This window comes from Aquarana catesbeiana, linkage group LG05, assembly GCF_042186555.1.
Source record: "Aquarana catesbeiana isolate 2022-GZ linkage group LG05, ASM4218655v1, whole genome shotgun sequence".
NCBI classification, from domain to species: Eukaryota; Metazoa; Chordata; class Amphibia; order Anura; family Ranidae; genus Aquarana; species Aquarana catesbeiana.
In genome coordinates, this window is record NC_133328.1 from 255,540,131 (window position 1) to 255,565,517 (window position 25,387).

The 25,387-nt window shown below is 43.3% G+C and overlaps 1 protein-coding gene across 4 annotated transcripts in view; it reads left to right on the forward strand.

Moving 5' to 3' along the window:
• The window catches only part of RECK (reversion inducing cysteine rich protein with kazal motifs), a 1,099,858-nt gene that overhangs the window by 682,505 nt on the left and 391,966 nt on the right, over window positions 1–25,387 (forward strand). For all 4 annotated transcript variants that reach the window (XM_073630723.1, XM_073630721.1, XM_073630722.1 and 1 more), the window contains exons 12-13: window positions 7,916–8,052; window positions 24,292–24,432. In XM_073630723.1, coding sequence (XP_073486824.1) covers window positions 7,916–8,052; window positions 24,292–24,432 — 278 coding nt within the window. The remainder of the gene's footprint in view (window positions 1–7,915; window positions 8,053–24,291; window positions 24,433–25,387) is intronic.

Genomic DNA, 25,387 nt, shown 5'->3' on the forward strand with positions numbered 1-25,387 from the left:
GTCTGCACACTTATGCAACCATATTATTTTAGTTTTTTTTTTTTTCTTCCCTCCACCTAAAAGATTAGTCAACCAATCATGTTTGTTTGACTCTTTGCTGCTGGCCAGTCTGCCAAGCAAAGTCTGCCAAGCAAAATAATAATGGTGCATGAGGAGAGCTATGATGTAATCGGTATTACTGAAACTATTACTGAAACTTGGCTTCAATCCTCACATGACTGGGCTATTAATATTCCTGGCTATGCACTCTTTTAGAGAGACAGGGTAAAAAGGAAAGGTGACGGGGTCTGTCTCTATGTGAGAAGTGATCTCAAAGCAAGTGTGAAAGAGGACCTGGTTGATGGAGAGTGTGATGAGTCTGAAGCATTATGGGTGGAACTGCATATAGATGTGTGTAGTTCAAACTTAATCATTGGAGTTTGTTATAGACCACACAATGTTAACGAGGAGGTGGAGACTCAGCTCCTTGCACAAATGGAAAGGGCTGCAAGGGCTGGGACGGTGATAATAATGGGTGATTTTAACTACCCAGAAATTGACTGGAGTAATGGCACTGCTGGGACAAAGGGCAAAAATCTATAAACCTATTACAGGACAATTTTATGGTCCAGTTTATTGAGGCCCCAACTAGGAATGAAGCTCTGTTGGACCTGGTAATCTCAAACCATGCAGAGCTTATTACTAATGTTCAGATAAAGGAACATCTGGGTAGCAGTGATCATAACATGATTTCATTTGATGTTAGCTGTAAACAAGAAATACATACGGGAAAGATAAAAACACTTAACTTCAAGAGAGCAAATTTTCCAAGGATGAGAGCTGCTCTCCAGGATTTAGACTGGGAGGGAATATTGGCATTGATAAACACAGAACAGAAATAGTATATTCCCATGGGCAATAAGTTTAAAGGGGTAAAAATAAAACCTAAGTGGCTCACGGTCATAGTTAAAAAAGCTATAAACTATAAGAAAAGAGCTTTTAAAAATATAAAAATGAAGGAACACTAGTGTCGTTTAAACGTTACAAAGAATTTAACAGAATATGTAAAAAGGAAATCAAGGATGCAAAAATTCAAAAACGAGCGACAGATTGCAAAAGATAGTAGGACAAACCCCTAAAAATTCTTCAAATATATTAATAGTAAAAAGGTCAGGTCGGAGCATGTAGGCCCTTTACAAAAAAATCTAGAGTGTGTGACTGGGGACAAAGAGAAGGCTAATTTATTAAATACTTTCTTCAGCTCTGTGTATACAAAAGAGCATGAGGGAGCTCATGTCCATAATGGGGGTGGTATTGACACAGCCCCGAATGATCCACAATGGCTCAAAAGTGATATGGTCCAGAAATATTTAGACAGAATAAAGGTGGATAAAGCACCTGGACCTGATGGCATCCACCCACGGATCCTAAAAGAATTGAGCTCTGTAATTTCAAAGCCATTGTATCTAATTTTTAGGGACTCATTAATGACGGGAATAGTACCACTGGATTGGCGCAGGGCGAACGTGGTGCCTATATTTAAAAAGGGATCAAAGTCTTTACCAAGTAACTATAGACCTGTTAGTTTAACTTCTGTAGTCGGGAAGATACTGGAGCATTTAATAAAAGACCACATAGAGGAGTTCTTGCTGGAAAAAAACATTTTAAGCAACAGACAGCATGGATTCATGAAAGACAGAAGTTGTCAGACAAACCTGATTTCTTTTTATGAAGCAGTAAGTAAAACCTTGGACAGAGGGGAGGTATACTTGGATTTTGCAAAAGCGTTCGATACAGTTCTGCACACATGGCTCATATGTGTAAGGTAAAGTCTACAGGCTTGGAAATATCAGTTTGTAAATGGATAGAAAACTGGCTAAAAGACAGAATTCAGAGAGCAGTGGTTAATGATTCTTTCTCTGAATGGTCTAAGGTTATCAGTGGTGTACCCCAAGGTTCAGTGCTGGGACCCTTACTTTTTAATATATTTATAAGTGATATTGGGTCTGGGATCAAAAGTAACATTTCTGATGACACCAAGCTATGCAGTGGAATAACGTCCTTACAGGATGCCTCCAATTTACAAGCAGACCTCAATGCACTAATTGGGCGACTATGTGGCAGATGAGGTTTAATGTTGATAAATGTAAAGTTATGGACTTGGGGGCTAAGAATATGCATGCATCATACATGCTAGGGGGAGTTCAACTGGGAATCCATAGTGGAGAAGGATCTGGGGGTTTTGGTAGATCATAAGCTCAATAATAGCATGCAATGCCAAGCTGCGGTTTCCAAAGCGAGCAAAGTCCTTTCTTGTATTAAGAGAGGTATGGACTCCAGAGAGAGAGATATCATTTTGCCCCTGTTCAAATCGTTAGTAAAACCTCATCTGGAATATGCAGTTCAGTTTTGGGCACCAGTTCTCAAAAAGGATATCGGGGAACTGGAGAAAGTGTAGAGAAGGGCAACCAAACTGATAAGAGGCATGGAGGAGCTTAGAAGATTAGAGGAACTAGAGAGAAGATTAGAGGAACTGAATTTATTCATTCTTAAGAAGAGGAGAATAAGGGGAGATATGATCAACAATTTGTTCAAATATATAAGGGGTCCATATAGTGAACTTGGTGTTGAGTTATTCACTTTACGGTCAACAGAGGACACGGGGGCACTCTTTAAGTCTAGAGGAAAAGAGATTTCATCTCCAAATACGGAAAGGTTTCTTCACAGTAAGAGCTGTAAAAATGTGGAATAGACTCCTGCCAGAGGTGGTTCTAGCCAGCTCAGTAGATTGCTTTAAGAAAAATATAACAGGGTACTAACATTTATAGGTAAAGTTAATCCAGGGAAAATCTGATTGCCTCTTGGGGGATCAGGAAGGAATTTTTTCCTCTGCTGTAGCAAATTGGAGCATGCTTTTGCTGGGGTTTTTTGCCTTCCTCTGGATCAACTGTGGGTAAAGAATTGGGTATATTGGATTGTACGATATTTTTTATTTTATTTATTTATTTTTTATGGTTGAACTGGATGGACTTGTGTCTTTTTTCAACCTGACTATGTACTAGGTAACTATAGGGTCCACGCAGTCCGGTAAGACTGCACAGTCTAGGGTGATTCCTTACTTGACGGCGGTCAACGTCTATATATGGCGAAAGATTCTACATCTTCACCTTGAATTATTTTTAGTTACCAGCGATTCATCTTTATTTACATTTATGGACAATTTTTTCAAATTTTACCTTCAAGGATTGATGCATTGTTCTCATGTGGATTTTTTTTATTTTTTGTTATTTTTATAGCACTTTGCACTTTATATTGGTGTTTCATTTATGCCATTTACATGCACAACCAAGTTTGTATTTGCACATTTATATGTTCATTGTTTGCATATTTGCAAATGTTTTCTTGTTTATGCCATATTGATTAGCGCTGCCCTTTATTTTGATTTATCACCTCCACAATTTGTCTGATTGTAGTGTTAGCTGCTCTTTTTGTCATATTAAGTAGCGCAGTAATTCTTTGACATTTTTACAACTTTATCCCTGACCTGTCTGGTGTGTTCCTTGGCCATCTTGATGCTGTTTGTTCACTAAGGTATTCTAACAAACCTTCACAGAACAGCTGTATTTATATTGAGATTAAATTACACACCGGTGGACTCTATTTACTAATTAGGTGACCTCTGAAGGCAGTTGGTTACACTAGATTTCAGTTAGGGGTATCAGAGTAAAGGGGGCTGAATACAAATGCATGCCACACTTTTCAGATATTTGTTTGTAAAAATTTTGAAAACCATTTATCATTTTCCTTCTACTTTACAATTATGTGCCACTTTATGTTGATCTATCACATAAAATCCCAATAAAATACATTTTTGGTTGTAATATGACAAAATTTGGAACATTTCAAGGGGTATGAATACTTTTTCAAGGCACTGTATGTATCATTTTGATGGACTCACTCGGAAATTGTTTTGCTACACGTTTCAATGTTTTGTTATATTATTTGTGATTATTGATAATTGAATGAGAAGGGCACGTAGTCACTTTTTAATTAACCATTTGAGTCCCATATTCAGACTTATGGGGCGTACACACGGTCGGACTTTTCGGCTACAAAAGTCCGACGGATGCCGACGGACCAAATCCGGCGGACAATCCGATTGTGTGTGGGCTTCCCCGGACTTTCAGCGGACTTTCAGCGGACTTTTCCAGTCGCAAATCTGACGGACTTTAGATTTGGAACATGCTTCAAATCTTTACGTCGTAACTCCGCCGGACCCAGAAATCTGCTCGTCTGTATGCTAGTCCGACGGACAAAAACCCACGCTAGGGCAGCTATTGGCTACTGGCTATCAACTTCCTTATTTTAGTTCGGTGTACGTCATCACGTACGAATCCGTCGGACTTTTGTGTGATCGTATGTAGGCAAGTCCGTTCGCTAGAAAGTCCGCCGCAAGTCCGCCAAAAGTCCGTCGAAAGTTTGGCGGACGGGCTGTCGGATTTTTGTAGCCGAAAAGTCCGACCGTGTGTACGCCCCATTACTGCATAGCTGCTCTTGTATTTTGATTGGTATACACATTCACTTTTTTGGATTATCATATAATATTTTTTTGATTTTGATTTTGGAAGTGGTGTGGTCACATATTTATTAAGGTGGATATTAAGCGCAGGATTTCTGTTTAATAATAATTTTAAGCTGTATTTTATTGATTGGATATTTTGGTAGTGGCATTTAACCATAAAGAATGACAAGAGTGTGTGTTATCTGACAGGGTGCTAAGATTTCCCATTATATTTGTCTGAGTTCAATGAAAGCTGCAAGAGAGTGCTATGAGAGACAACCTTTGCAAATTTGGTTTCTATGAGCGCTAGGCCGGGTTCATACTGGTGCGACACGACAGCCGTCCTACTTTGGATCCGACTTTGCTCTGCGACTTGAAGCCGACATACGTCCGACATTCAATGAACAGGGATCCGACTTGGATCCACGCCAATACCAGGCACTGTGCTTGGTATGAATCTTGAGGGGGAACTCCACGCCAAAATTTAAATTAAAAAACGGCATGGGTTCCCCCTCCAGGAACGAGCCCCCTGAACTGTACCAGGCCGCATGCCCTCAACATGAGGGTGTGGGTGCTTTGGGGCAGGGGTCGCCCTGCGGCCCCCGCAACCCCAAAGCACCTTGTCTCCATGTTGATGAGGACAAAGGCCTCTTTCCGACAACCCTGGCCGTTGGTTGTCGGGGTCTGTGGGCGGGGGGGCTTATCGGAATCCAGGAGCCCCTTTAATGAGGGGGCCCTCAGATCCCAACCCCCCACCCTATGTGAATGAGTATGGGGTACATCGTACCCCTACCCATTCACCTAGGGAAAAAAGTGTCAATAAAAAAAAAACACACTAGACAGGTTTTTAAAGTAATTTATTAGGCAGCCCTGGGGGTCTACCTCCGACTTCGGGGGTCTCTTCCGACTTCTCCGCGCTCTCCGGCCTCTTCTCCACGCTCACCGGTTCTTCTCCCTCTCTCCGGTGTCTTCTGCCGGGCTTCACCCTCTGGTCTTCTTCCGATGTTGACACAACGCTCTCTCCCGCTGTAATGCCGTGTGCGCGGTGAGCAATGACTTATATAGGCATGGGACGTGGTCACCGAGTGATGTCACCCGGTGACCCCGCCCCTTATGATGTCTCTGCACGGGGCATGATGGGGCGGGCCCTTGTCCTCCCCTTGCGGCCCCCCACCCCAAAGGACCCACCCCCCATGTTGAGGGCATGTGGCCTGGTACGGTTCAGGGGGGGAGCTCTCTCATCCCCACCCCTTTTCCTGACTGGCCGGGCTGCGTGCTCGGATAAGGGTCTTGTATGGATTTGGGGTGGACCCCCACGCCGTTTTTTCGGCGTAGGGGGTTCCCATTAAAATCCATACTAGACCCAAGGGCCTGATATGCTCTTGGAGGGGGAACCCATGCCGGTTTTTTATTTAAAATTTGACGCGGAGTTCCCCCTCAAGATCATCTGACCAGAAGTCGCATGCCAAAGTCAGATCATGCAAGACGGCGATCCGACTTTGATCCGACTCCAATGATAGTCAATGGGCTGAAGTAGGATCAAAGTTGGACCAAAGTAGTGCAGGGAGCATTTTCGAAGTCGGACCGACTTGTGTCGGACCAGTTAAGATGGCTCCCATAGGGAAACATTGATTTTCACACGTCATGCGACATGAGCTCCCAATGTCGGAGCGTTTGTCGCACTAGTAGCCTGAATCTTGTTGAACAATGGTCCTGGCCAGAGCAGTGAGCTTATTGGTGTTTGTGATCCAATATACATTAGAAAGTGCTGCTGGAAGGCAGTCTTGGCCAGGGTAGGAGAATTCAGACAACATTGGAAAAACTAGAAGGCAACATGGGGTAGTGGGAGATGTGAGTGTGCAGCATTATTACTATGTAGCCTATCATATGATTGTGTTGTGTATGTAGCGCCAACCAGTTTGGGTGAGTGCTACAATAGTAAGTTTAGTGTTAAAGTAGGCTGAATTTCCAAGAATCTCACTCTGCAGTGTATTCTGGTGGGGTTTGATTGCTGGGGAGGTTTAATAGTGTAGAGGAGGGTGTGACCCCCTGCACTCTGCTTGAACAGTTTCCTTTGTTTTCTGGGGGCTGGCCTAGAAGACAAAAGGAATATGAGTGTGAGTGACAGGTGGCTTTTGGGAAGACGCCTCTGGACCAATGGTTAATTTGTTGGGACAGGGGCTGGACTTGTATAAAAGGCCTGGTCACATGCTTCCCGGGGTTCTTGTTCTGCATGGGAAGTGAGAGGAGCCTGACGTAGGATGTGAGACAAGAGGCTTCCACGTGTGCTCTTCCTCCTCGGGGGGAGAAGGACCTGTGCTTGGTGTGGATATGGATGGGTGGAGAAGAGACCCAGGAGCCAGGATTCAGACACGGACATAGCACTGATTCTCTTCCCAAGTGAGAAGAGAGGAACTGTAAAGTCATGCTGATGGAGAGGAACTGAAGTACTTCTTCCAAATGCTGCCAATACTGACATCCAGGAATGGGTGAGGATCTTCCATGTGCGACATGGATCATACCTCAGGAACACAAGTGAGTGTAACCCAAAGGGAACCAGTACCTATGAGAGACTTTACAGGGATCGGTGTGCGGGTGCCAGGGTAATTGAGCTGGGCCTTATAGCACTGATATCCATGGGGAATCCAGAAGTCATCTTCTGAATGTTATCTGTGTGATCATTCAAGAAGCTAGAATCATGGGTGCTGTGAAGTAGGGAATTGGTAGTCAAAAGGGAGAAGGAAACACGCTTTGCACTGAAAGTATTGATATCAGATGGAAGTCTACTAATAGGGGCTTACCTTTTATAAATCTGAATGCGCTGAACTATTATTCATTATTCACCTGCACGGGAAGTGGTAGTCAAGAGGAAGAAGGAAACATGCACTGCACAAGGGAATGTTATGCAATCGGAGGTCTACTTCTACTACTTTAGGATTATGTAATTTGAGGATAATATTGTGTTGCATATCATCTAACCCTGCTGAGAGTTATTCAGTGACTATTCAGTATAGTGCTGCATTTTTTAAAGTGACTTTTCAACATGATGCTGCCTTTCACATGGAATCCACAATAAACTTGTATACAGTTCACTTTCATTTGACTGTCTGCGTGTTCTATATGGTTGAGGAGTAGGGGGATGGCTAAAGCTCCGGGTAGAACGAACTAACAGCCGCTCCTACGGGAGTAGGGCGCTTCATGTATATTCAGGGTTTTTTTTTATGTGTCACAGGAACTAGAGGAAACATAATTTTTACGTCTTGTTACTTAAAAAAAATAAAACTATACTGAGTATGTAAGCTTATGTATACCATATGTACTGATGTGTTATTTGGTACAGTATATTGTCTTATTATGCATTTTTTATCCAAAAAGAGCAGATTGTGTGGAAATACTAAGAAAGTGTGGAGATCACAGCAAATTTCCTGAAAGCCACACTGCTGAAAGCGTATGCGAAATGCTGTCTTCCACTGATGACACAGAGGACTGTATTCCTTTGGAAACTTATCTTCGTAAGTACCAGTCTATTTTCTTGTATTAACAACATTGAAATGTATCCTTCATAATCGATGTAATATATAAAGCTGTGTGTGATTTGGTGCAGCAATAATAAGTAAGGCAACATTTAAAGCAAAAACTAGGAAAAAAATAGAAAACTCATGCTTAATAGAGTCCTAATACTTTTAAAGTTCAAAATTTGAATTTATATTTTTACTGTCTCGGTCTGCTTCTAAATGCAAATGAACGGATGCAGATATCCTTTTTCCATGTTCTTGTGCCTAAATGTAGGAAACATACAGTTTGCATAGCTGTGCTCCACTGAAGACATTTCAAATTATGTCTGATCAAGTAATTTCTTTACTGGAATATAAATGAATGTAATACAGTAACTGGAAGGATGTATTTTGCATATCTCTACACAGCATTTCCTTATTTCCTATTTTCTTCTTCAACTTCTTAGGCCTCATGTACACGAGATGTAAACTCGCGTTCAGAGGCAGTTGGACACTTTTTTCAACTGCCCCTAAAGCCATTCAATGTTATCCTATGTGTCCATGTACACAGTCTCATTTTTTGGCATTTTTAGGCAGTTGCGTTTAACCTTGTTTTTCTAGAAGCAAAAAAATGGGTACAGACGCAAAAGTTTTCCACGTTTCAGAGGCCAAACGTGGCTAAACGCGGGTACCGCGTTTAGCCGCGTTTGCGTTTATAAGTGTTTTATACAACACGAATTTGGGGCCCCATATCTCGGTGCTAGGAACCCCAAATTTGGTGTGCTAACACAGTTGGATTAGAACTATAACATATACAAATTTGGGGTTCCTAGCACCAAGTGGCCCCGAGATATGGGGCCCCAAATTCGGGTCACAAAATGTCATTCTCCGCTGCAGAAAAGTGCTTGACATTTTGCTACCCGACTTTGGGGCCCCGTATCTCGGGGCCACTTAGTGCTAGGAACCCCAAATTTGGATATGTTGTAGTGCTAGTTCCGCTGTATTAGCACACCAAATTTGGGGCACCAAGTGGCCCCGAGATACGGGGCCCCAAAGTCGGGTCGCAAAATGTCATTTTCCGCTCTGCAGACACTTCTAGACACAAACGCGGCTAAACGTGGCATGCAAACACGCCAAAACGGGCGTTTCTAAACGACGGTTTTAGCTTTTAAAAACATGTGTTCAGCAGAGTTTGCACTGGCGTCTCGTGTGCATGAGGCCTTAATATAACTTTTGTTTTACAAAAGCCCTGAACTGAAGTACAGGGAGAATGCTTCAGTAGGAGCAATTCTTCACTGATGTATGTATCAATTGTTTACTTTTATTGACCTGCTTTCCATCCACTGAGCCTAGCTGTGTTCATGTACACAAGCAGGATGCACATCTAGCAAGTGCTGTTTGCTGGCAAGGAAGATCGACACAGTTCACCATACTGTAATTGTCAGCATGTTAATCAGGCCCTCTGACTGGAAACAAGTGATTGAATTACAAACTTTTAACCTGGCCAAGGCTGGCCATCAGAGGCGGCTGGGAAACAACCCCCCCCCCGGGACATATTCCATCTGGGTCGCGTGCGGGTGGGTATACGGGCTTCTATGGGTGGCGGGCAGCAAGCTACTCCTTTTCCCTTCTGCATCATGACAGCTTCCGCCGTGTGGCTCCCCCCTCCTCCTCCTAGGTGTTCAACAGGATCACCTGTCCTTTCAGCCAATCGGGTGACGGGTCTCAAGACCCGCTTCCTGATTGGCCCAGAGGAGGATCAGTGTGGTTATAGTAAATATTAATTCGCTATTGTCACACCACCCTTTTTTGAAGCCTATTATAGCCTCTGGCTCTAATCATGTGCTTCAAAAAAGCTGGCCACACATTATACAATTTTCTTGTTCAATTTCCTTTAGATTTACCTTCAGCTATGTAGTGCAAGGGCCTACCTGATTGCATACAAATTAAAAGTGTTTAGGTTTGACCTCATATTATATGGTTCTAGTAAATCAAAAGGTTAATTGAACAAGACAATTGTATAACGTATGGCCAGCCTAAGGGACTTGTGTATAGGGGACAGCAGATACTGCTGTGAGTTCTCTGCTAGACTGCAGTGTTTATTTGACACTGTACCTACATTTTGTGCGCCATTCATAAAATGCAGGCTGCAGTTTGGAGCTTCCAGTGTTCCATAGAGTGCCTTCTCCATAATACTTCATATAGCACCTCATGACTGACAAAATTTGACAGATAGGGGTTGATTTACTAAAATTGGAAAGTTGCAAAATCTGGTGCAGCTGTGCATGGTAGCCAATCAGCTTCTAACTTCAGCTTGTTCGATTAAGCTTTGACAAAAAAAACCAAGAAAACAGAAAGCTAATTGGTTTCTATGCAGAGCTGTATGCTATTTTACACTCTGCAGTTTTATTAAATCAACCCCATAATGTCTCACCGCCTTACCGCTTTTTTTCTTCATTCATTCATTTAAATGGAGTCCCAAAACAAACAAGGCCTTACTCATTTTAAAAACACAATGCAGAAGGGTCATACTGCTGTATCAAAAATTGGTCTTTGGGTTGTGATGCAAATATTAGAAGAAAAATAGCAAAGTTTCATCAGCGCTCAACTGTGGTTATGTGGAGTGGGATCACGAGTGTTATAATAGGGGCTAAATCCAAGGCAGCAAGACCATACTGGAGGATATGGGTGACAGCAAAACAAAACCAAGGGTGTCAGCGCTCAATGGGTTTAGAATAAAAAAGAGTCTCTGGGAAGCAGCATAAAATAGCATAACAAGTTTACTAGGACATGCACATGGGAAAGACAAAATCCAAAGTCAATGCAATAATGATGTGGTTGATGGAAGAAATAAATGTATTAAAAGTAGGAGGAGTATTTAAACTAGGATTGAGGGGGGAGGGTGAACTAGAATTACATCGAGAAGACAGGTCAGTTAGGGGTCAGACATTAATGGAGGGTGGAATGGGGACAGATGGGGGGAGGGTTATGGCAGGTGACAAGAAATTTCCCATGTTGCAAACAGCCATTGGAAACTGTAGTGCCATTTGTACTACTAAAAATTATATGAAAAACACCAGAGCAAAATGTAATAATGCATTAAAGTGTTTGTTCACCAATGCCAGAAGTCTGCCAAGCAAAATAGGTGAGTTGGAAGCTCTGGTGCATGAAGTGAACTATGATGTAATCGGTATTGCTGAAACTTGGCTTCAATCCTCACATGACTGGGCTATTAATATTCCTGGCTATGCACTCTTTCGGTGAGACAGGGTAAAAAGGAAAGGTGGCGGGGTCTGTCTCTATGTGAGAAGTGATCTCAAAGCAAGTGTGAAGGAGGACCTGATTGATGGAGAGTGTGATGAGTCTGAAGCAATATGGGTGGAACTGCATATAGATGTGCGTAGTTCAAAGTTAATCATAGGAGTTTGTTTTAGACCACACAATGTTAACGAGGAGGTGGAGACTCAGCTCCTTGCACAGATGGAAAGGGCTGCAAGGGCTGGGACGGTGATAATAATGGGGGATTTTAACTACCCAGAAATTGACTGAAGTAATGGCACTGCTGGGACAGTTAAAGGGCAAAAATTTATAAACCTAGTACAGGACAATTTTATGGTCCAGTTTTTTGAGGCCCCAACTAGGAATGAACCTCTGTTGGACCTGGTAATCTCAAACCATGCAGAGCTTATTACTAATGTTCAGATAAAGGAACACCTGGGTAGCAGTGATCATAACATGATTTCATTTGATGTTAGCTGTAGACAAGAGATACATACGGGCAAGATAAAAACACTTAACTTCAAGAGAGCAAATTTTCCAAGGATGAGGGCTGCTCTCCAGGACTTAGACTGGGAGGGAATATTGGCAGCGATAAACACAGAACAGAAATGGGAATTCTTCAAAAAGACTGTTTGGGACCTCACTGCAAAGTATATTCCCATGGGCAATAAGTTTAAAAGGCTAAAAATAAAACCTATGTGGCTCACGGTCAAAGTTAGAAAAGCTATAAACAATAAGAAAAGAGCTTTTAAAAAATATAAAAATGAAGGAACACTAGTGTCGTTTAAATGCTACAAAGAATTTAACAGAATATGTAAAAAGGAAATCAAGGGTGCAAAAATTCAAAATGAACGACAAATCGCAAAAATAGTAGGACAAACCCCAAAATATAAATAATTAATATAAATAATTCAATTATATATAATAGTAAAAAGGTCAGGTCTGAGCATGTAGGCCCTTTACAAAATAATCTAGAGTGGGTGACTGGGGACAAGGTGAAGGCTAATTTATTAAATACTTTCTTCAGCTCTGTGTATACAAAAGAGCATGGGGGAGCTCATGTCCATAATGGGGGTGGTAGTGACACAGCCCCGAATGAGCCACAATGGCTCAAAAGTGATATGGTCCAGAAATATTTAGACAGAATAAAGGTGGATAAAGCACCTGGACCTGATGGCATCCAACCACGGATCCTAAAAGAATTGAGCTCTGTAATTTCAAAGCCATTGTATCTAATTTTTAGGGACTTATTAATGACAGGAATAGTACCATTGGATTGGTGCAGGGTGAACGTGGTGCCTATATTTAAAAAGGGATCAAAGTCTTTACCGAGTAACTATAGACCTGTTAGTTTAACTTCTATAGTCGGGAAGATACTGGAGCATTTAATAAAAGACCATTTTAAGCAATAGACAGCATGGATTCATGAAAGACAGAAGTTATCAGACAAACCTGATTTCTTTTTATGAAGAGGTAAGTAAAACCTTGGACAGAGGGGTGGCTGTGGACGTGGTATACTTTTTTTGCAAAAGCCTTCGATACAGTTTCGCACACACGGCTCATGTGTAAGTTAAAGTCTACAGGCTTGGAAATATCAGTTTGTAAATGGATAGAAAACTGGCTAAAAGACAGAAATCAGAGAGTAGTGGTTAATGATTCTTACTCTAAATGGTCTAGGGTTATCAGTGGTGTACCCCAAGGTTCAGTGCTGGGACCCTTACTCTTTAATATCTTTATAAATGATATTGGGTCTGGGATCAAAAGTAACATTTCTGTCTTTGCAGATGAAACCAAGCTATGCAGTGGAATAACATCCTTACAGGATGCCTCCAATTTACAAGCTGACCTAAATACTCTGTCTAATTGGGCGTCTATGTGGCAGATGAGGTTTAATGTTGAGAAATGTAAATTTATGCACTTGGGGGCTAAGAATATGCATGCATCATACATGCTAGGGGGAGTACAACTGGGGGAATCCGTAGTGGAGAAGGATGTGGGGGTTTTGGTAGATCATAAGCTCAATAATAGCATGCAATGCCAAGCTGCGGTTTCCAAAGCGAGCAAAGTCCTTTCTTGTATTAAGAGAGGTATGGACTCCAGAGAGAGAGATATCATTTTGCCCCTGTTCAAATTATTAGTAAGACCTCATCTGGAATATGCAGTTCAGTTTTGGGCACCAGTTCTCAAAAAGGATATCAGGGAACTGGAGAACGTGCAGAGAAGGGCAACCAAACTGATAAGAGGCATGGAGGAGATCAGCTATGAGGAAAGATTAGAGGAACTGAATTTGTTCACTCTTGAGAAGAGGAGAATAAGGGGGATATGATCAACATGTTCAAATATATAAGGGGTCCATATAGTGAACTTGGTGTTGAGTTATTCACTTTACGGTCAACACAGAGGACAAGGGGGCACTCTTTACGACTGGAGGAAAAGAGATTTCATCTCCAAATACGGAAAGGTTTCTTCACAGTAAGAACTGTGAAAATGTGGAATAGACTCCCGCCAGAGGTGGTTCTGGCCAGTTCAGTAGATTGCTTTAAGAAAGGCCTGGATACTTTCCTAAATGTACATAATATAACTGGGTACTGACATTTATAGGTAAAGTTGATCCAGGGAAAATCCGATTGCCTCTTGGGGGATCAGGAAGGAATTTTTTCCCCTGCTGTAGCAAATTGGTGCATGCTCTTCTGGGGTTTTTTGCCTTCCTCTGGATCAACTGTGGGTATAGAATTGGGTATATTGGATTGTACGATATTATTTTTTTGTTTTTTTTTTTTGTTTTTTTTTTATGGTTGAACTGGATGAACTTGTGTCTTTTTTCAACCTAACTATGTAACTATGTAAAAGCAGCTCATGGTATCACTGGGGTTCCCATAGCAACGGGAAGCTGACTGCATCCACAGATTGAGTGAGCCTGACAGTGGTGAAGGGGCCAATCTCCCTGCTGCACTCAGCTGGACAAAGGACCCATTGGACGGCCTGGACTCGTAGGCTTGGTGCGGGGGGGGGGGAGGCTGCGGGCCGTGAAGGGATGGAGTGCCGTATCTCACCTGTCAGTTTGCAGAGCCAGCTGGTGTACTGACACAGGGATCGGGTGAGGCCGCGGACCGCGGTCAGATGGCAAGCCGGTCTCTCTGGTGGTGTGTAGGCGAGCAAAGGGTGGACAAACTGAGCCGCCATGGTCCAGATGGGGAAGTCACGGGGCGGGAACCGAGGTCAGATCGGGTAGGCTCGTGCGGGTAGCGTACAGCGCTGAAGGGAGCCGAATGGTCTCGGAAACCTGCTTGTGCTCGGGAACCAACATGAACCACAAGCAATACGGTTGCCATGACTATGCGTTTTGCACGCATGCGCTTTATCAAAGTCAAGGTTCCCGGCCCCCGGGATGAAGCTCGGTGAAAGAACTACCAGAGAAGATCTGGAGCATGTATATCCAACTCGGGTTCCCAGGAATTCTCTTGAGGGCCGTAACCCCTCCACTGTACCAGAAATTGGCATCCACGGCCCCTTCTACAGCAGTCCAGGATTGCCTCACCTCGTACTCCTCAATCCCTTTAATCATAGAGGGAGCTGGAGGACGGGCCCCACATTCCCCAAAGGGGTTCGGGGACACGGGCTTCAGGAGGGAGGCATGGAAGACAGGGTGGATCCGGTAAGTTGAGGGCAGTTTGAGTTTGTAGACAACAGGGTTGAATCAGGACAGGACGGGTGTGAGGGGTTGCATCGGTTCTGCGTCATGAATTGGGGTTGATGCATGGGTCTCAGGGGTTCTCAGGTGTGGAGCCATGGGTACTCGTGGGAGCATCCATGTGGGACGGGCCATACCGAATCGTTCCCTGCGACGTTCTCCGAGTCTGCGATCAAGCTGAATAGCCAACTGAATTGTAGATTCCAATGTATCAAGGAGCCCCACTCTTGCTAATTCGTCTTTGAGGGGCTTGGACAGGCCCAAGTGAAACTGATGACGCAAGGCAGCGACGTTCCATGCAGTGTCTGCAGCCCACTTGCGGAATTCCGTTACATAGTCCTCAACAAGGCATTTCCCTTCTTGTAGAGAGGTCAACACTGTTTCAGCCGTGGTGGTTCATTGTGGGTCATCATAGAGCATTGCCATGGCATCGAAGAAAGAAGACAGTGAGTGCAGTATAGGACTCTCCCTTTGCAATAGCTGATGAGCCCATGCCTGAGGTTCTCCTGTAAGTAAGGCTACTACGAACCCGACCTTTGTATCCTCTGACGAGAAGGTCCTAGGCTGTAAGGTAAAGTATAGCCGACAGGTGTTTCTGAAAGCCCGGAACTTGTGGCGAACCCCTGAAAAGCATTCCGGCATAGGAACCTGTGGTTCAGGAGCTGGAGTAGAGATGGTCTGCTCCATAGCCATAACAGGTGGTTCCGCAGGGCTCAGAACTGAGGTATTGGCCATTGCAGTCAGCCGACCTTCCAGTTGAACGTACCCCTGTTGTATGGACGTCAGGGCCTGAGACACAGAGGTCACTTGTTGGCACAGGGCCTTGAAGGCGGAAGCACTCCCCTCAGTCTCAGACATGGCTGGATTATTCTGTCACGTGGGCCATGTACCTGAGATGAGACCAAAGTAGTAGGGAGGCCTCCCTTGCACCTCGGGTTCTTGAAGCCTCTGGAGATGGAGACTGAGACTTAAACCCAATTGAGCATCTCTGGAGAGACCTAAAAATGGCTGCCCACCAACATTTACCATGCAACCTGACAGAACTGGAGAGGATCTGCAAGGAGGAATGGCAGAGGATCCCCAAATCCAGGTGTGAAAAACGTGTTGCATCTTTCCCAAAAACACTCATGTCTGTATTAGATCAAATGGGTGCTTTCTACTAAATACTGAGCAAAGGGTCTGAATACTTAGGACCGTGTAATATTTCAGTTTTTCTTTTTTAATAAATCTGCAAAAATGTCAACAATTCTGTGTTTTTCTGTCAATATGTGGTGCTGTGTTTACATTAATGAGGAAAAAATGAATTTAAATGATTTTAGCAAATGGCTGCAATATAACAAAGAGTGAAAAATGTAAGGGGGTCTGAATACTTTCCGTCCCCACTGTATATCTCTTTTTCTCAAAATCTTCTCATTTAAGTGACGTCAGTGTTGGTGATTCTTACCCATGCTCCTATTGCAAATGCACTCAACAAATGGCCTCACCCCCCAGGGGTACTGCGCAGTCACAGTATGTGCCACTGTGTAGCAATTTTAGGATCCTCGATCTGTGCTTTAGTGGCGTTTATGTTATCAATGTTTCACTCGTTCCCCATGTAGAGAAGAGTAGGGATGCCCATAGTGTACAAAGAAGTAGTATAGTGCAGCGCTGATGAAGATGAAATAAGCAAGAAAATTATACCAATATAAAGCGAATATGATAAATGAATATTCAAAACAAAAATACACAGCAATAAAATATCACAACGATAATGACACCAACAGTGTCAGTGCATATAAAGTGCATAAAGTCCATATATGGCATAAAGTCCATATATGACATCAAATATAGTGACTACGAATCTGTGTGAACTGGTTGTCTGTAGATAATCCACCACCGTAAGGAAAGGGACTTACCAGACAGGTTGAACCCAACTAGGCATATGCCTGATGAGTCAACCAGACTTTTGGTTTAACACACCCAGCAACCACGACTTCCCAAATAGACCAAATGAAATAGGGATCTGTGACCGTTTTGACATCAGTAACTGTCTACCATAGGAATAGTGACCCGAATTCGTGAGCGATTCCTCTCAATATGACATATGGCAAAAGGAGAAAAAATAGGGCCACATATTGTAATACCGTAAAATATAAAGCATTTATTGAAAAATGATAAAATGGTCACTCACATTTGAGAAGACATTAAAAGCATTGGATAAAATCAAAGCAACGCAAGTGGCATCAGCAGAGCCCGTCCCGACGTTTTGTCCTAATAAGGCATCCTCTGGGGTGCTGGTCCACTGCAGCCACTGCGTATTTATAGGGTAAATGATCACCTCAAATGAAGGACAGCTCCATGTCCACCAAAAAAGTCATAAACAGACCACTTCCGGTTAGTAAAGATGGTGCCCATGGCTTGCAATTCAAGCCTCACTACGATTTGTGACTCAAGCCCCGATATGGGTGTAATTTGAACGATATGCTCCGGTGAGTAAAGATGGCACCCATGGCTTGCAATTTAAGCCTCACTTTGGTTAGTGACTCAAGCCTTGATGTGTTTCAGCAAAAGAAGGGGCGAGAACAGGGTGGTGGGACTTTAAATGAAGCATATGATGACGATAAAGTACGAATGGTGAAGTAATTGGAAGGATTTTAATAATTGTCATGAGGTACAGTCAAATATAGAACATGTAAAATATACAATACATAGCATTTATAGCATAATAATGTAAAACATAATATGTTACAAGTTCATTGTCACATTGTATAATAGGCTATAACTTCCAAAATTTCGCCAAGAGAGGTAAGGGTAAAAGTTGGTAATACATAGTAATCCTTGCACGGGCTATGACCACAAGATCCAAACCAGAAAGGGTAAAGAGAGTAAACATAGTATCATGGGTACTAATTGGTAATCAAAACGTGTGGCAGCTCAACGCGTTTCGTGACTAGACGGTCACTCGTCAGGAGCAAGCACATGATGAATCTGGGGGTAAGAGGGTTTGTTCAATTTAATAGGCTGTAAACATATATATAGAATAGCGGGGTAAAACCCCCTATCTAAATGCCAATAGACTCACTAGGTTCGTATGGTGGCGGTGTGGTGCCGTGAAGCAAAGCCATCCGGAATGGCACTCCCACCCGGGAGCCGCGGCGGACATCTCCCCCGGAGCGCCCCCCCGAGGCGACAACCATGGCAGGCAAAGGAACAAGGCAACCTGGAGGAAAGAATGGGTGAAGGGGTGAGGCAATTAGTACCGGGGGAAAAAAGTGTGAGGAAAAGGGTGAAAGACCCAATTGGGGAGTGAAGGTGTGAGTAGAGTGGACAGCGAAAGGGGGCTGGATGCAGAGTGGAGTGCAGCTGAGGGTGAACCAGAAGGGGGTAGTGGGTGACAGTGAGAGGAGTGAGAGTGGAGACCAGAAATAGTGGTGAAAGTGACTGTACCTGAGTATTGGGAAGGGGTGTCAGCGAGACAGAGCCTGGACTGGCGTGCGAACAAGTGTACAGGGAGCCTTGAGTGACAGAACCTGCCCGGAAGACGCTCAAGTGGGCGCCACGGCGAGGACGCCGCCGACGTCACGCCAGCGTAACAGGATGACGGGGGGAAATGGGAGGAGGCAGGGCGGGCATAGACCGCTCCACCCCCCAACCGCCACTGCCCCCCTGAACTGCTCGCGAGCGTGGCTACCACGCGCCGGGCGCCGGAGCATCAGGCGTCCAGCACGGGATGTGTGACGTTGACGTGCGGTGACGGCGCCACCACCCCTCCAGGCATGAGGAAAGCAGAGGGTGGGAGGAGGCCCATCAAGCATGTCACAGCTCCCGGGAAAGGAGAACGCCCGGACGGCAAGCAGCACGGCCCAACCCACAACCAAGACGGACCAGCGCATGGCAATAATGACACTCGGTGGTATAAAGTACAAAACCAGAATAAAAAATGTGATAAAGCTGGAATTAGATAAAAAATATATATATATATAAGGAGTTGGGTAACTATGATGTACACTATGGACTAGTAAAGATGAATCAAGGGAAATTGGTCATAGGATCAGGGTTGCAAAAAAGAGGGGAAAAGGGGTAATTACATGCTTCCATCCCTATATCTAGTATTTCAGCAAAGGCAAGGGGGTAGGGACTTTAAGGACATCTGGCCTGGTGAGGCTGATAGTCCATCCCTTGGGACTTTAATTGAAATTGTGGCCTGGTAAGGTCACATATTTCCATCCCTATTGTATATCAAAAGAAGGGGCGAGAACAGGGTGGTGGGACTTTAAATGAAACATATGATGACGATAAAGTACGAATGGTGAAGTAATTGGAAGGATTTTAATAATTGTCATGAGGTACAGTCAAATATAGAACATGTAAAATATACAATACATAGCATTTATAGCATAATAATGTAAAACATAAAATGTTACAAGTTCATTGTCACATTGTATAATAGGCTATAACTTCTAAAATTTCGCCAAGAGAGGTAAGGGTAAAAGTTGGTAATACATAGTAATCCTTGCACGGGCTATGACCACAAGATCCAAACCAGAAAGGGTAAAGAGAGTAAACATAGTATCATGGGTACTAATTGGTAATCAAAACGTGTGGCAGCTCAACGCGTTTCGTGACTAGACGGTCACTTGTCAGGAGCAAGCACATGATGAATCTGGGGGTAAGAGGGTTGGTTCAATTTAATAGGCTGTAAACATATATATAGAATAGCGGGGTAAAACCCCCTATCTAAATGCCAATAGACTCACTAGGTTCGTATGGTGGCGGTGTGGTGCCGTGAAGCAAAGCCATCCGGAATGGCACTCCCACCCGGGAGCCGCGGCGGACATCTCCCCCGGAGCGCCCCCCGAGGCGACAACCATGGCAGGCAAAGGAACAAGGCAACCTGGAGGAAAGAATGGGTGAAGGGGTGAGGCAATTAGTACCGGGGGAAAAAAGTGTGAGGAAAAGGGTGAAAGACCCAATTGGGGAGTGAAGGTGTGAGTAGAGTGGACAGCGAAAGGGGGCTGGATGCAGAGTGGAGTGCAGCTGAGGGTGAACCAGAAGGGGGTAGTGGGTGACAGTGAGAGGAGTGAGAGTGGAGACCAGAAATAGTGGTGAAAGTGACTGTACCTGAGTATTGGGAAGGGGTGTCAGCGAGACAGAGCCTGGACTGGCGTGCGAACAAGTGTACAGGGAGCCTTGAGTGACAGAACCTGCCCGGAAGACGCTCAAGAGGGCGCCACGGCGAGGACGCCGCCGACGTCACGCCAGCGTAACAGGATGACGGGGGGAAGGGGGAGGAGGCAGGGCGGGCATAGACCGCTCCACCCCCCAACCGCCACTGCCCCCCTGAACTGCTCGCGAGCGTGGCTACCACGCGCCGGGCGCCGGAGCATCAGGCGTCCAGCACGGGATGCGTGACGTTGACGTGCGGTGACGGCGCCACCACCCCTCCAGGCATGAGGAAAGCAGAGGGTGGGAGGAGGCCCATCAAGCACGTCACAGCTCCCGGGAAAGGAGAACGCCCGGACGGCAAGCAGCACGGCCCAACCCACAACCAAGACTGACCAGCGCATGGCAATAATGACACTCTGTGGTATAAAGTACAAAACCAGAATAAAAAATGTGATAAAGCTGGAATTAGATAAAAAATATATATATATATAAGGAGTTGGGTAACTATGATGTACACTATGGACTAGTAAAGATGAATCAAGGGAAATTGGTCATAGGATCAGGGTTGCAAAAAAGAGGGGAAAAGGGGTAATTACATGCTTCCATCCCTATATCTAGTATTTCAGCAAAGGCAAGGGGGTAGGGACTTTAAGGACATCTGGCCTGGTGAGGCTGATAGTCCATCCCTTGGGACTTTAATTGAAATTGTGGCCTGGTAAGGTCACATATTTCCATCCCTATTGTATATCAAAAGAAGGGGCGAGAACAGGGTGGTGGGACTTTAAATGAAGCATATGATGACGATAAAGTACGAATGGTGAAGTAATTGGAAGGATTTTAATAATTGTCATGAGGTACAGTCAAATATAGAACATGTAAAATATACAATACATAGCATTTATAGCATAATAATGTAAAACATAAAATGTTACAAGTTCATTGTCACATTGTATAATAGGCTATAACTTCCAAAATTTCGCCAAGAGAGGTAAGGGTAAAAGTTGGTAATACATAGTAATCCTTGCACGGGCTATGACCACAAAATCCAAACCAGAAAGGGTAGATGTGGGTGTAATTTAAACTATAGGCTCTGGGCAATACTCTATAGGCTCTGGGCAATACTCCGTTATGCTGATCAAGCAGAGAACGTCCAGAGGCTTAATTGGAATGAACGAAAGTTAAATTAACCGAGTTCCGTGATATAATGTTAAATCATGTTGTTGTAATCATCATATGAAAACACTGCAGCAGGGAAACAGAATTGAAGGATATAAATTGAGGATATAAAAAAGAATTACCTAAAAATGTGATCAACAATATGTGTACCAGATTAAACATATATAATGTATTGTGATATATTTGTTACATAGTAATCCGATATTCATAAATAAAATGGTGCTGGCCCCCACATAGGGATCAAAAATTACATGAAATTTTTTTTTTAAATATGCATAGTGTTAACTGTACATAAATATGGAATGAACATATGAAAAGTCCTACCCCCTTATAAATGAACATAGGATCAATAGAAAAATAAAAGGAAAAAATCGCAATGTAGGAATTAATAACTTGGTTATTAAGGTCAAAACTCATAATTGGGATATATAAAAACTAGAAACTCATATGGTTCACCCAGTACTCAAATATCCTGATGCCACCAGACGTGATATAGGATCTTGCATATGGGGACTAGGCTTTATTCAAAAAGGCATTTATATCCCATTCTACATTAATTCCCCAGGGTTGGTAAGATTGGAGTTCGTATATCCAATATGTTTCGAGTTGTGAGACCCCTCTGGTCAATGCTCCTCCTCTCCAAGAGGGAATGTAGCTGTCAATCACCAAAAAGCTAGTTCCTTCAGGGTTGCGGTCGTGATTTTCCTACTCCACCTACAATCACCTGAGCCGAGGGAGTCGCCACACACACAGGACTTATAGCAGATAACGGTCGCCTGGTAACAATAGGCAAACAGACCGTGCGCACATAGATGAACCAATTTCCAATGCTTCAGCGCTACTCTGCTGTACACTTCATACCCTGCTTAACAGTGAGGGCCTATCGGAGGAACATAACTTGGCACTTGGCTGATGCGATCGTAGGGAAGTCATCTTCAGGTAGGAGAACCAACACCTGGTCCTATGGAGGAGGACAAAAAAGGAACATAGATAGCAGCCTAGAGCAAAGATTTATGGGAGAGGGATCCTATTGGGTAGTTATGGAGGCGGGGCTAACCCACACGTTGCTGCCATGGAGTCTGTCAGGAAAAATATATTTGCAATTAAAAAAAAACCTGTATGTTTTTTATAAAGATAACCATGATCCAAGAGTAAAACAAAGATGTGAACTTAGATAAAGGTAGTCCCCGGGTGACAAAGAAGATCTGTAGGTTTGTTCTTAAGTTGAATTTGTGTGTAAGTTGGAACAGGTACATTTTTTTAAGTGTGACAACCACAAAAATATTTTTAACGTTTTTCGATAGTATAGGGAACAGTTAACATCCCAGTAATGTTTGTTTTGCTGTCTGTGCCCCTGTTCATTGGATTTTACAAATTTTGGGTTGTTGTGGAAAGAAGGATTGGTGATAAAGTTTCAGTGGAGACACCTTTTTTCCATGATAACTCTTAGGCCGGGTTCTGTGTACTGTGTACTGTGTTTTATTTTTGACACTTTTTTTTGGTGAATTGGTAGGGGTACAATGTACCCGATACTCATTCACATAGGGTAGGGGGGCAGGATCTGGGGGCCCCCTTGTTAAAGTGGGCTTCCAGATTCCAATAAGCCCCCCGCCTGCAGATCCTGACAACCAGCGGCCAGGGTTGTCGGGAAGAGGCCCTTGTCCCCATCAACATGAGGGCAAGGTGCTTTGGGGTGGAGGACGCAGGCCCCCCCCGCCCCAAAGCACCCACCCCCCATGTTGAGGGCATATGGTACAGTTCAGGAGGGGGGGCGCTCACTCATCCCCATCCCCTTTCATTACCTGCCATACTGCGTGCTCGGATAAGAGCCTGGTATGGATTTTGGGGGGTTCCCCTTAAAATCCATGCCAGACCGAAGGGCCTGGTATGGTCTTGGAGGGGGAACTCATGCCGTTTTTTTTTTTATTTGGCGTGAAGTTTTCCCTAAAGATTCATACCAGGCACAAAGTGCTTGGTATTGTCGGGATCAAAGTCGGATCTCTGTTCATTGAAGTCGGACGGATGTCGGACTTCAAGTTGCAGGGCAAAGTCAGATCCACAGTGGTATGACTGTCGTGTCATACCAGTGTGAACCCGGCCTTACAGGAGTAAATATTCTTTCCTAGGGGTAGATTTCCTCTCACTTCCTGTTGTCTTCCTCTGTAAGTATGAGTCGTATGTAAGTCAGATGTATATAAGTCGTGGACTGCCTGTATTATGGATTAAAAATGGTGTGTGCATGACACTTAATCCCCAGGAGCTCTTTTAAAGTGGCCCTACTTTTGCAGTTCTTTACCCTAGCACTGTTTTAAATCAGTGTTTGATTTCAGTGGCCATACTCCACTCCATGAGGTTTATTGCTGGGATCACCAAGCCTTAAAATGCCCTCCTGCTTGCTGAAAAGGAGAGATGGATAACTATTTATTCTAACCAGTCACCATGGATGAGAAAAATATGGAAAAAAGGATAAACAAAAATGTAAAAAATAGTAATAAATAAAAATAAAATATATACTCTTTGCTTGTACCCTCAATGACCCAGTTAAAACTGACACACTGGATGAAACTTGCACATATTGCATGAGCAACACATACTTATGTAAGCATTCCTAATATTTTTTTTTTCCTTTGTGGATTCTTCAGCAAAGCTTTCCTATGCATATCGTAATGGTATGTTGAAAGGGAGGACAGCTCTCCTAAACCAAAAGGCTTGAAATGCAAAACGTTAGAGGCTGTGAAACCAAAATGTTTTTAAATATACACAAAAAAGAGAGAGACAGACTTTGGGACTGAAAAGATTAACTTATTTATTCTTTGACATGATATCTCAAAGACTCAAATAGAAAAATTCCACTCCCCTGCATTGTTGAGAATATAATTTTATCATCTGCACATTTACATATACAAATACCGTAATACAAGAATTGTGCATTGTTAACTTAGATATTTTATTTTCTTCTGTCATAGGATCAAGTTCACTGGATAATGAGGTAGAGGATGTTACACATCCATGCAACCCAAACCCATGTCCACTGAATCATTTGTGTGAGGTGAACAGAAAAGAATGTCTTCCTGGAGAACCATGCCTTCCATATTCCTGTGCTCAAGGTAATTGTTTTTGCTTGTTTTCATTATAGAAAGACCTCAAAGTTGCCAAGACACCAGTTCCCATAGGGTTATAAAGACACCCTTTAGAAGTTTGACTTTACAGGTTTTATTTTTCTTCTTACTATAATTTTCATAGAGTACTAACAATATATTTTACCATGACTGTATGGCTAGCCATTGGAGGAGAGCAGAAGTCTCCCATGAATAATGATTATTGACATGGCTGTCCATCCATTGTGGTGGCACTACCTACCAGAAATGGCTCATGCATGAAAAAGGTTGAATGTCACAAAATAATGAAGAGGGCTGGTATTGGACCATAAACAGTAAACAAATTCTTTATTTTACACATTTTAGTGTCGTATTTAGGTGCCGTACGCATGAACCATACAGATACTTTTTGTCCAATGAAATACTGTAAGCTCTCAAAAAAGAATAATTTTTCACTGCATTTCCTATTTTGCAGCGGTCACTCAAAGTATTAATTTTTGTTCCAATCTTGAAAATAAAGCCAAATATCTCAGCTTTTACGATCAAGTGTAAAAAATTATTAATACAGACAGTCCCCCCCAATACGTGGCAAATTCAGTCATTTTGAATGTAACCATTTTACTTTACCAGTTTAGTAAGAGGTAATACTTTCAATTCTTCCACAGGCTTTTCTCCACATTGATTTGTGTTCCTGTAAAGCTATTAGGATGATGATATTATCAGACATGAACAGATAGGTTTGCTGCCTGTACAACAAAGCTGGCATCCTGCCATTCAGAAACCTTGATCCAACATGGGAATCATTCCCACCAAATAGTACGCAGCAACAGCCCTGAAGAAGGGGGAATCTATTCTCCTGAAAAGCGTTGGCTTGATGTACATGTTTCTAATTTTTAATAAAGATCCATGAAACATATTTTAAAGTCACATTTCTCTGGACACCGGCACTTCTTCCTTTTTATCT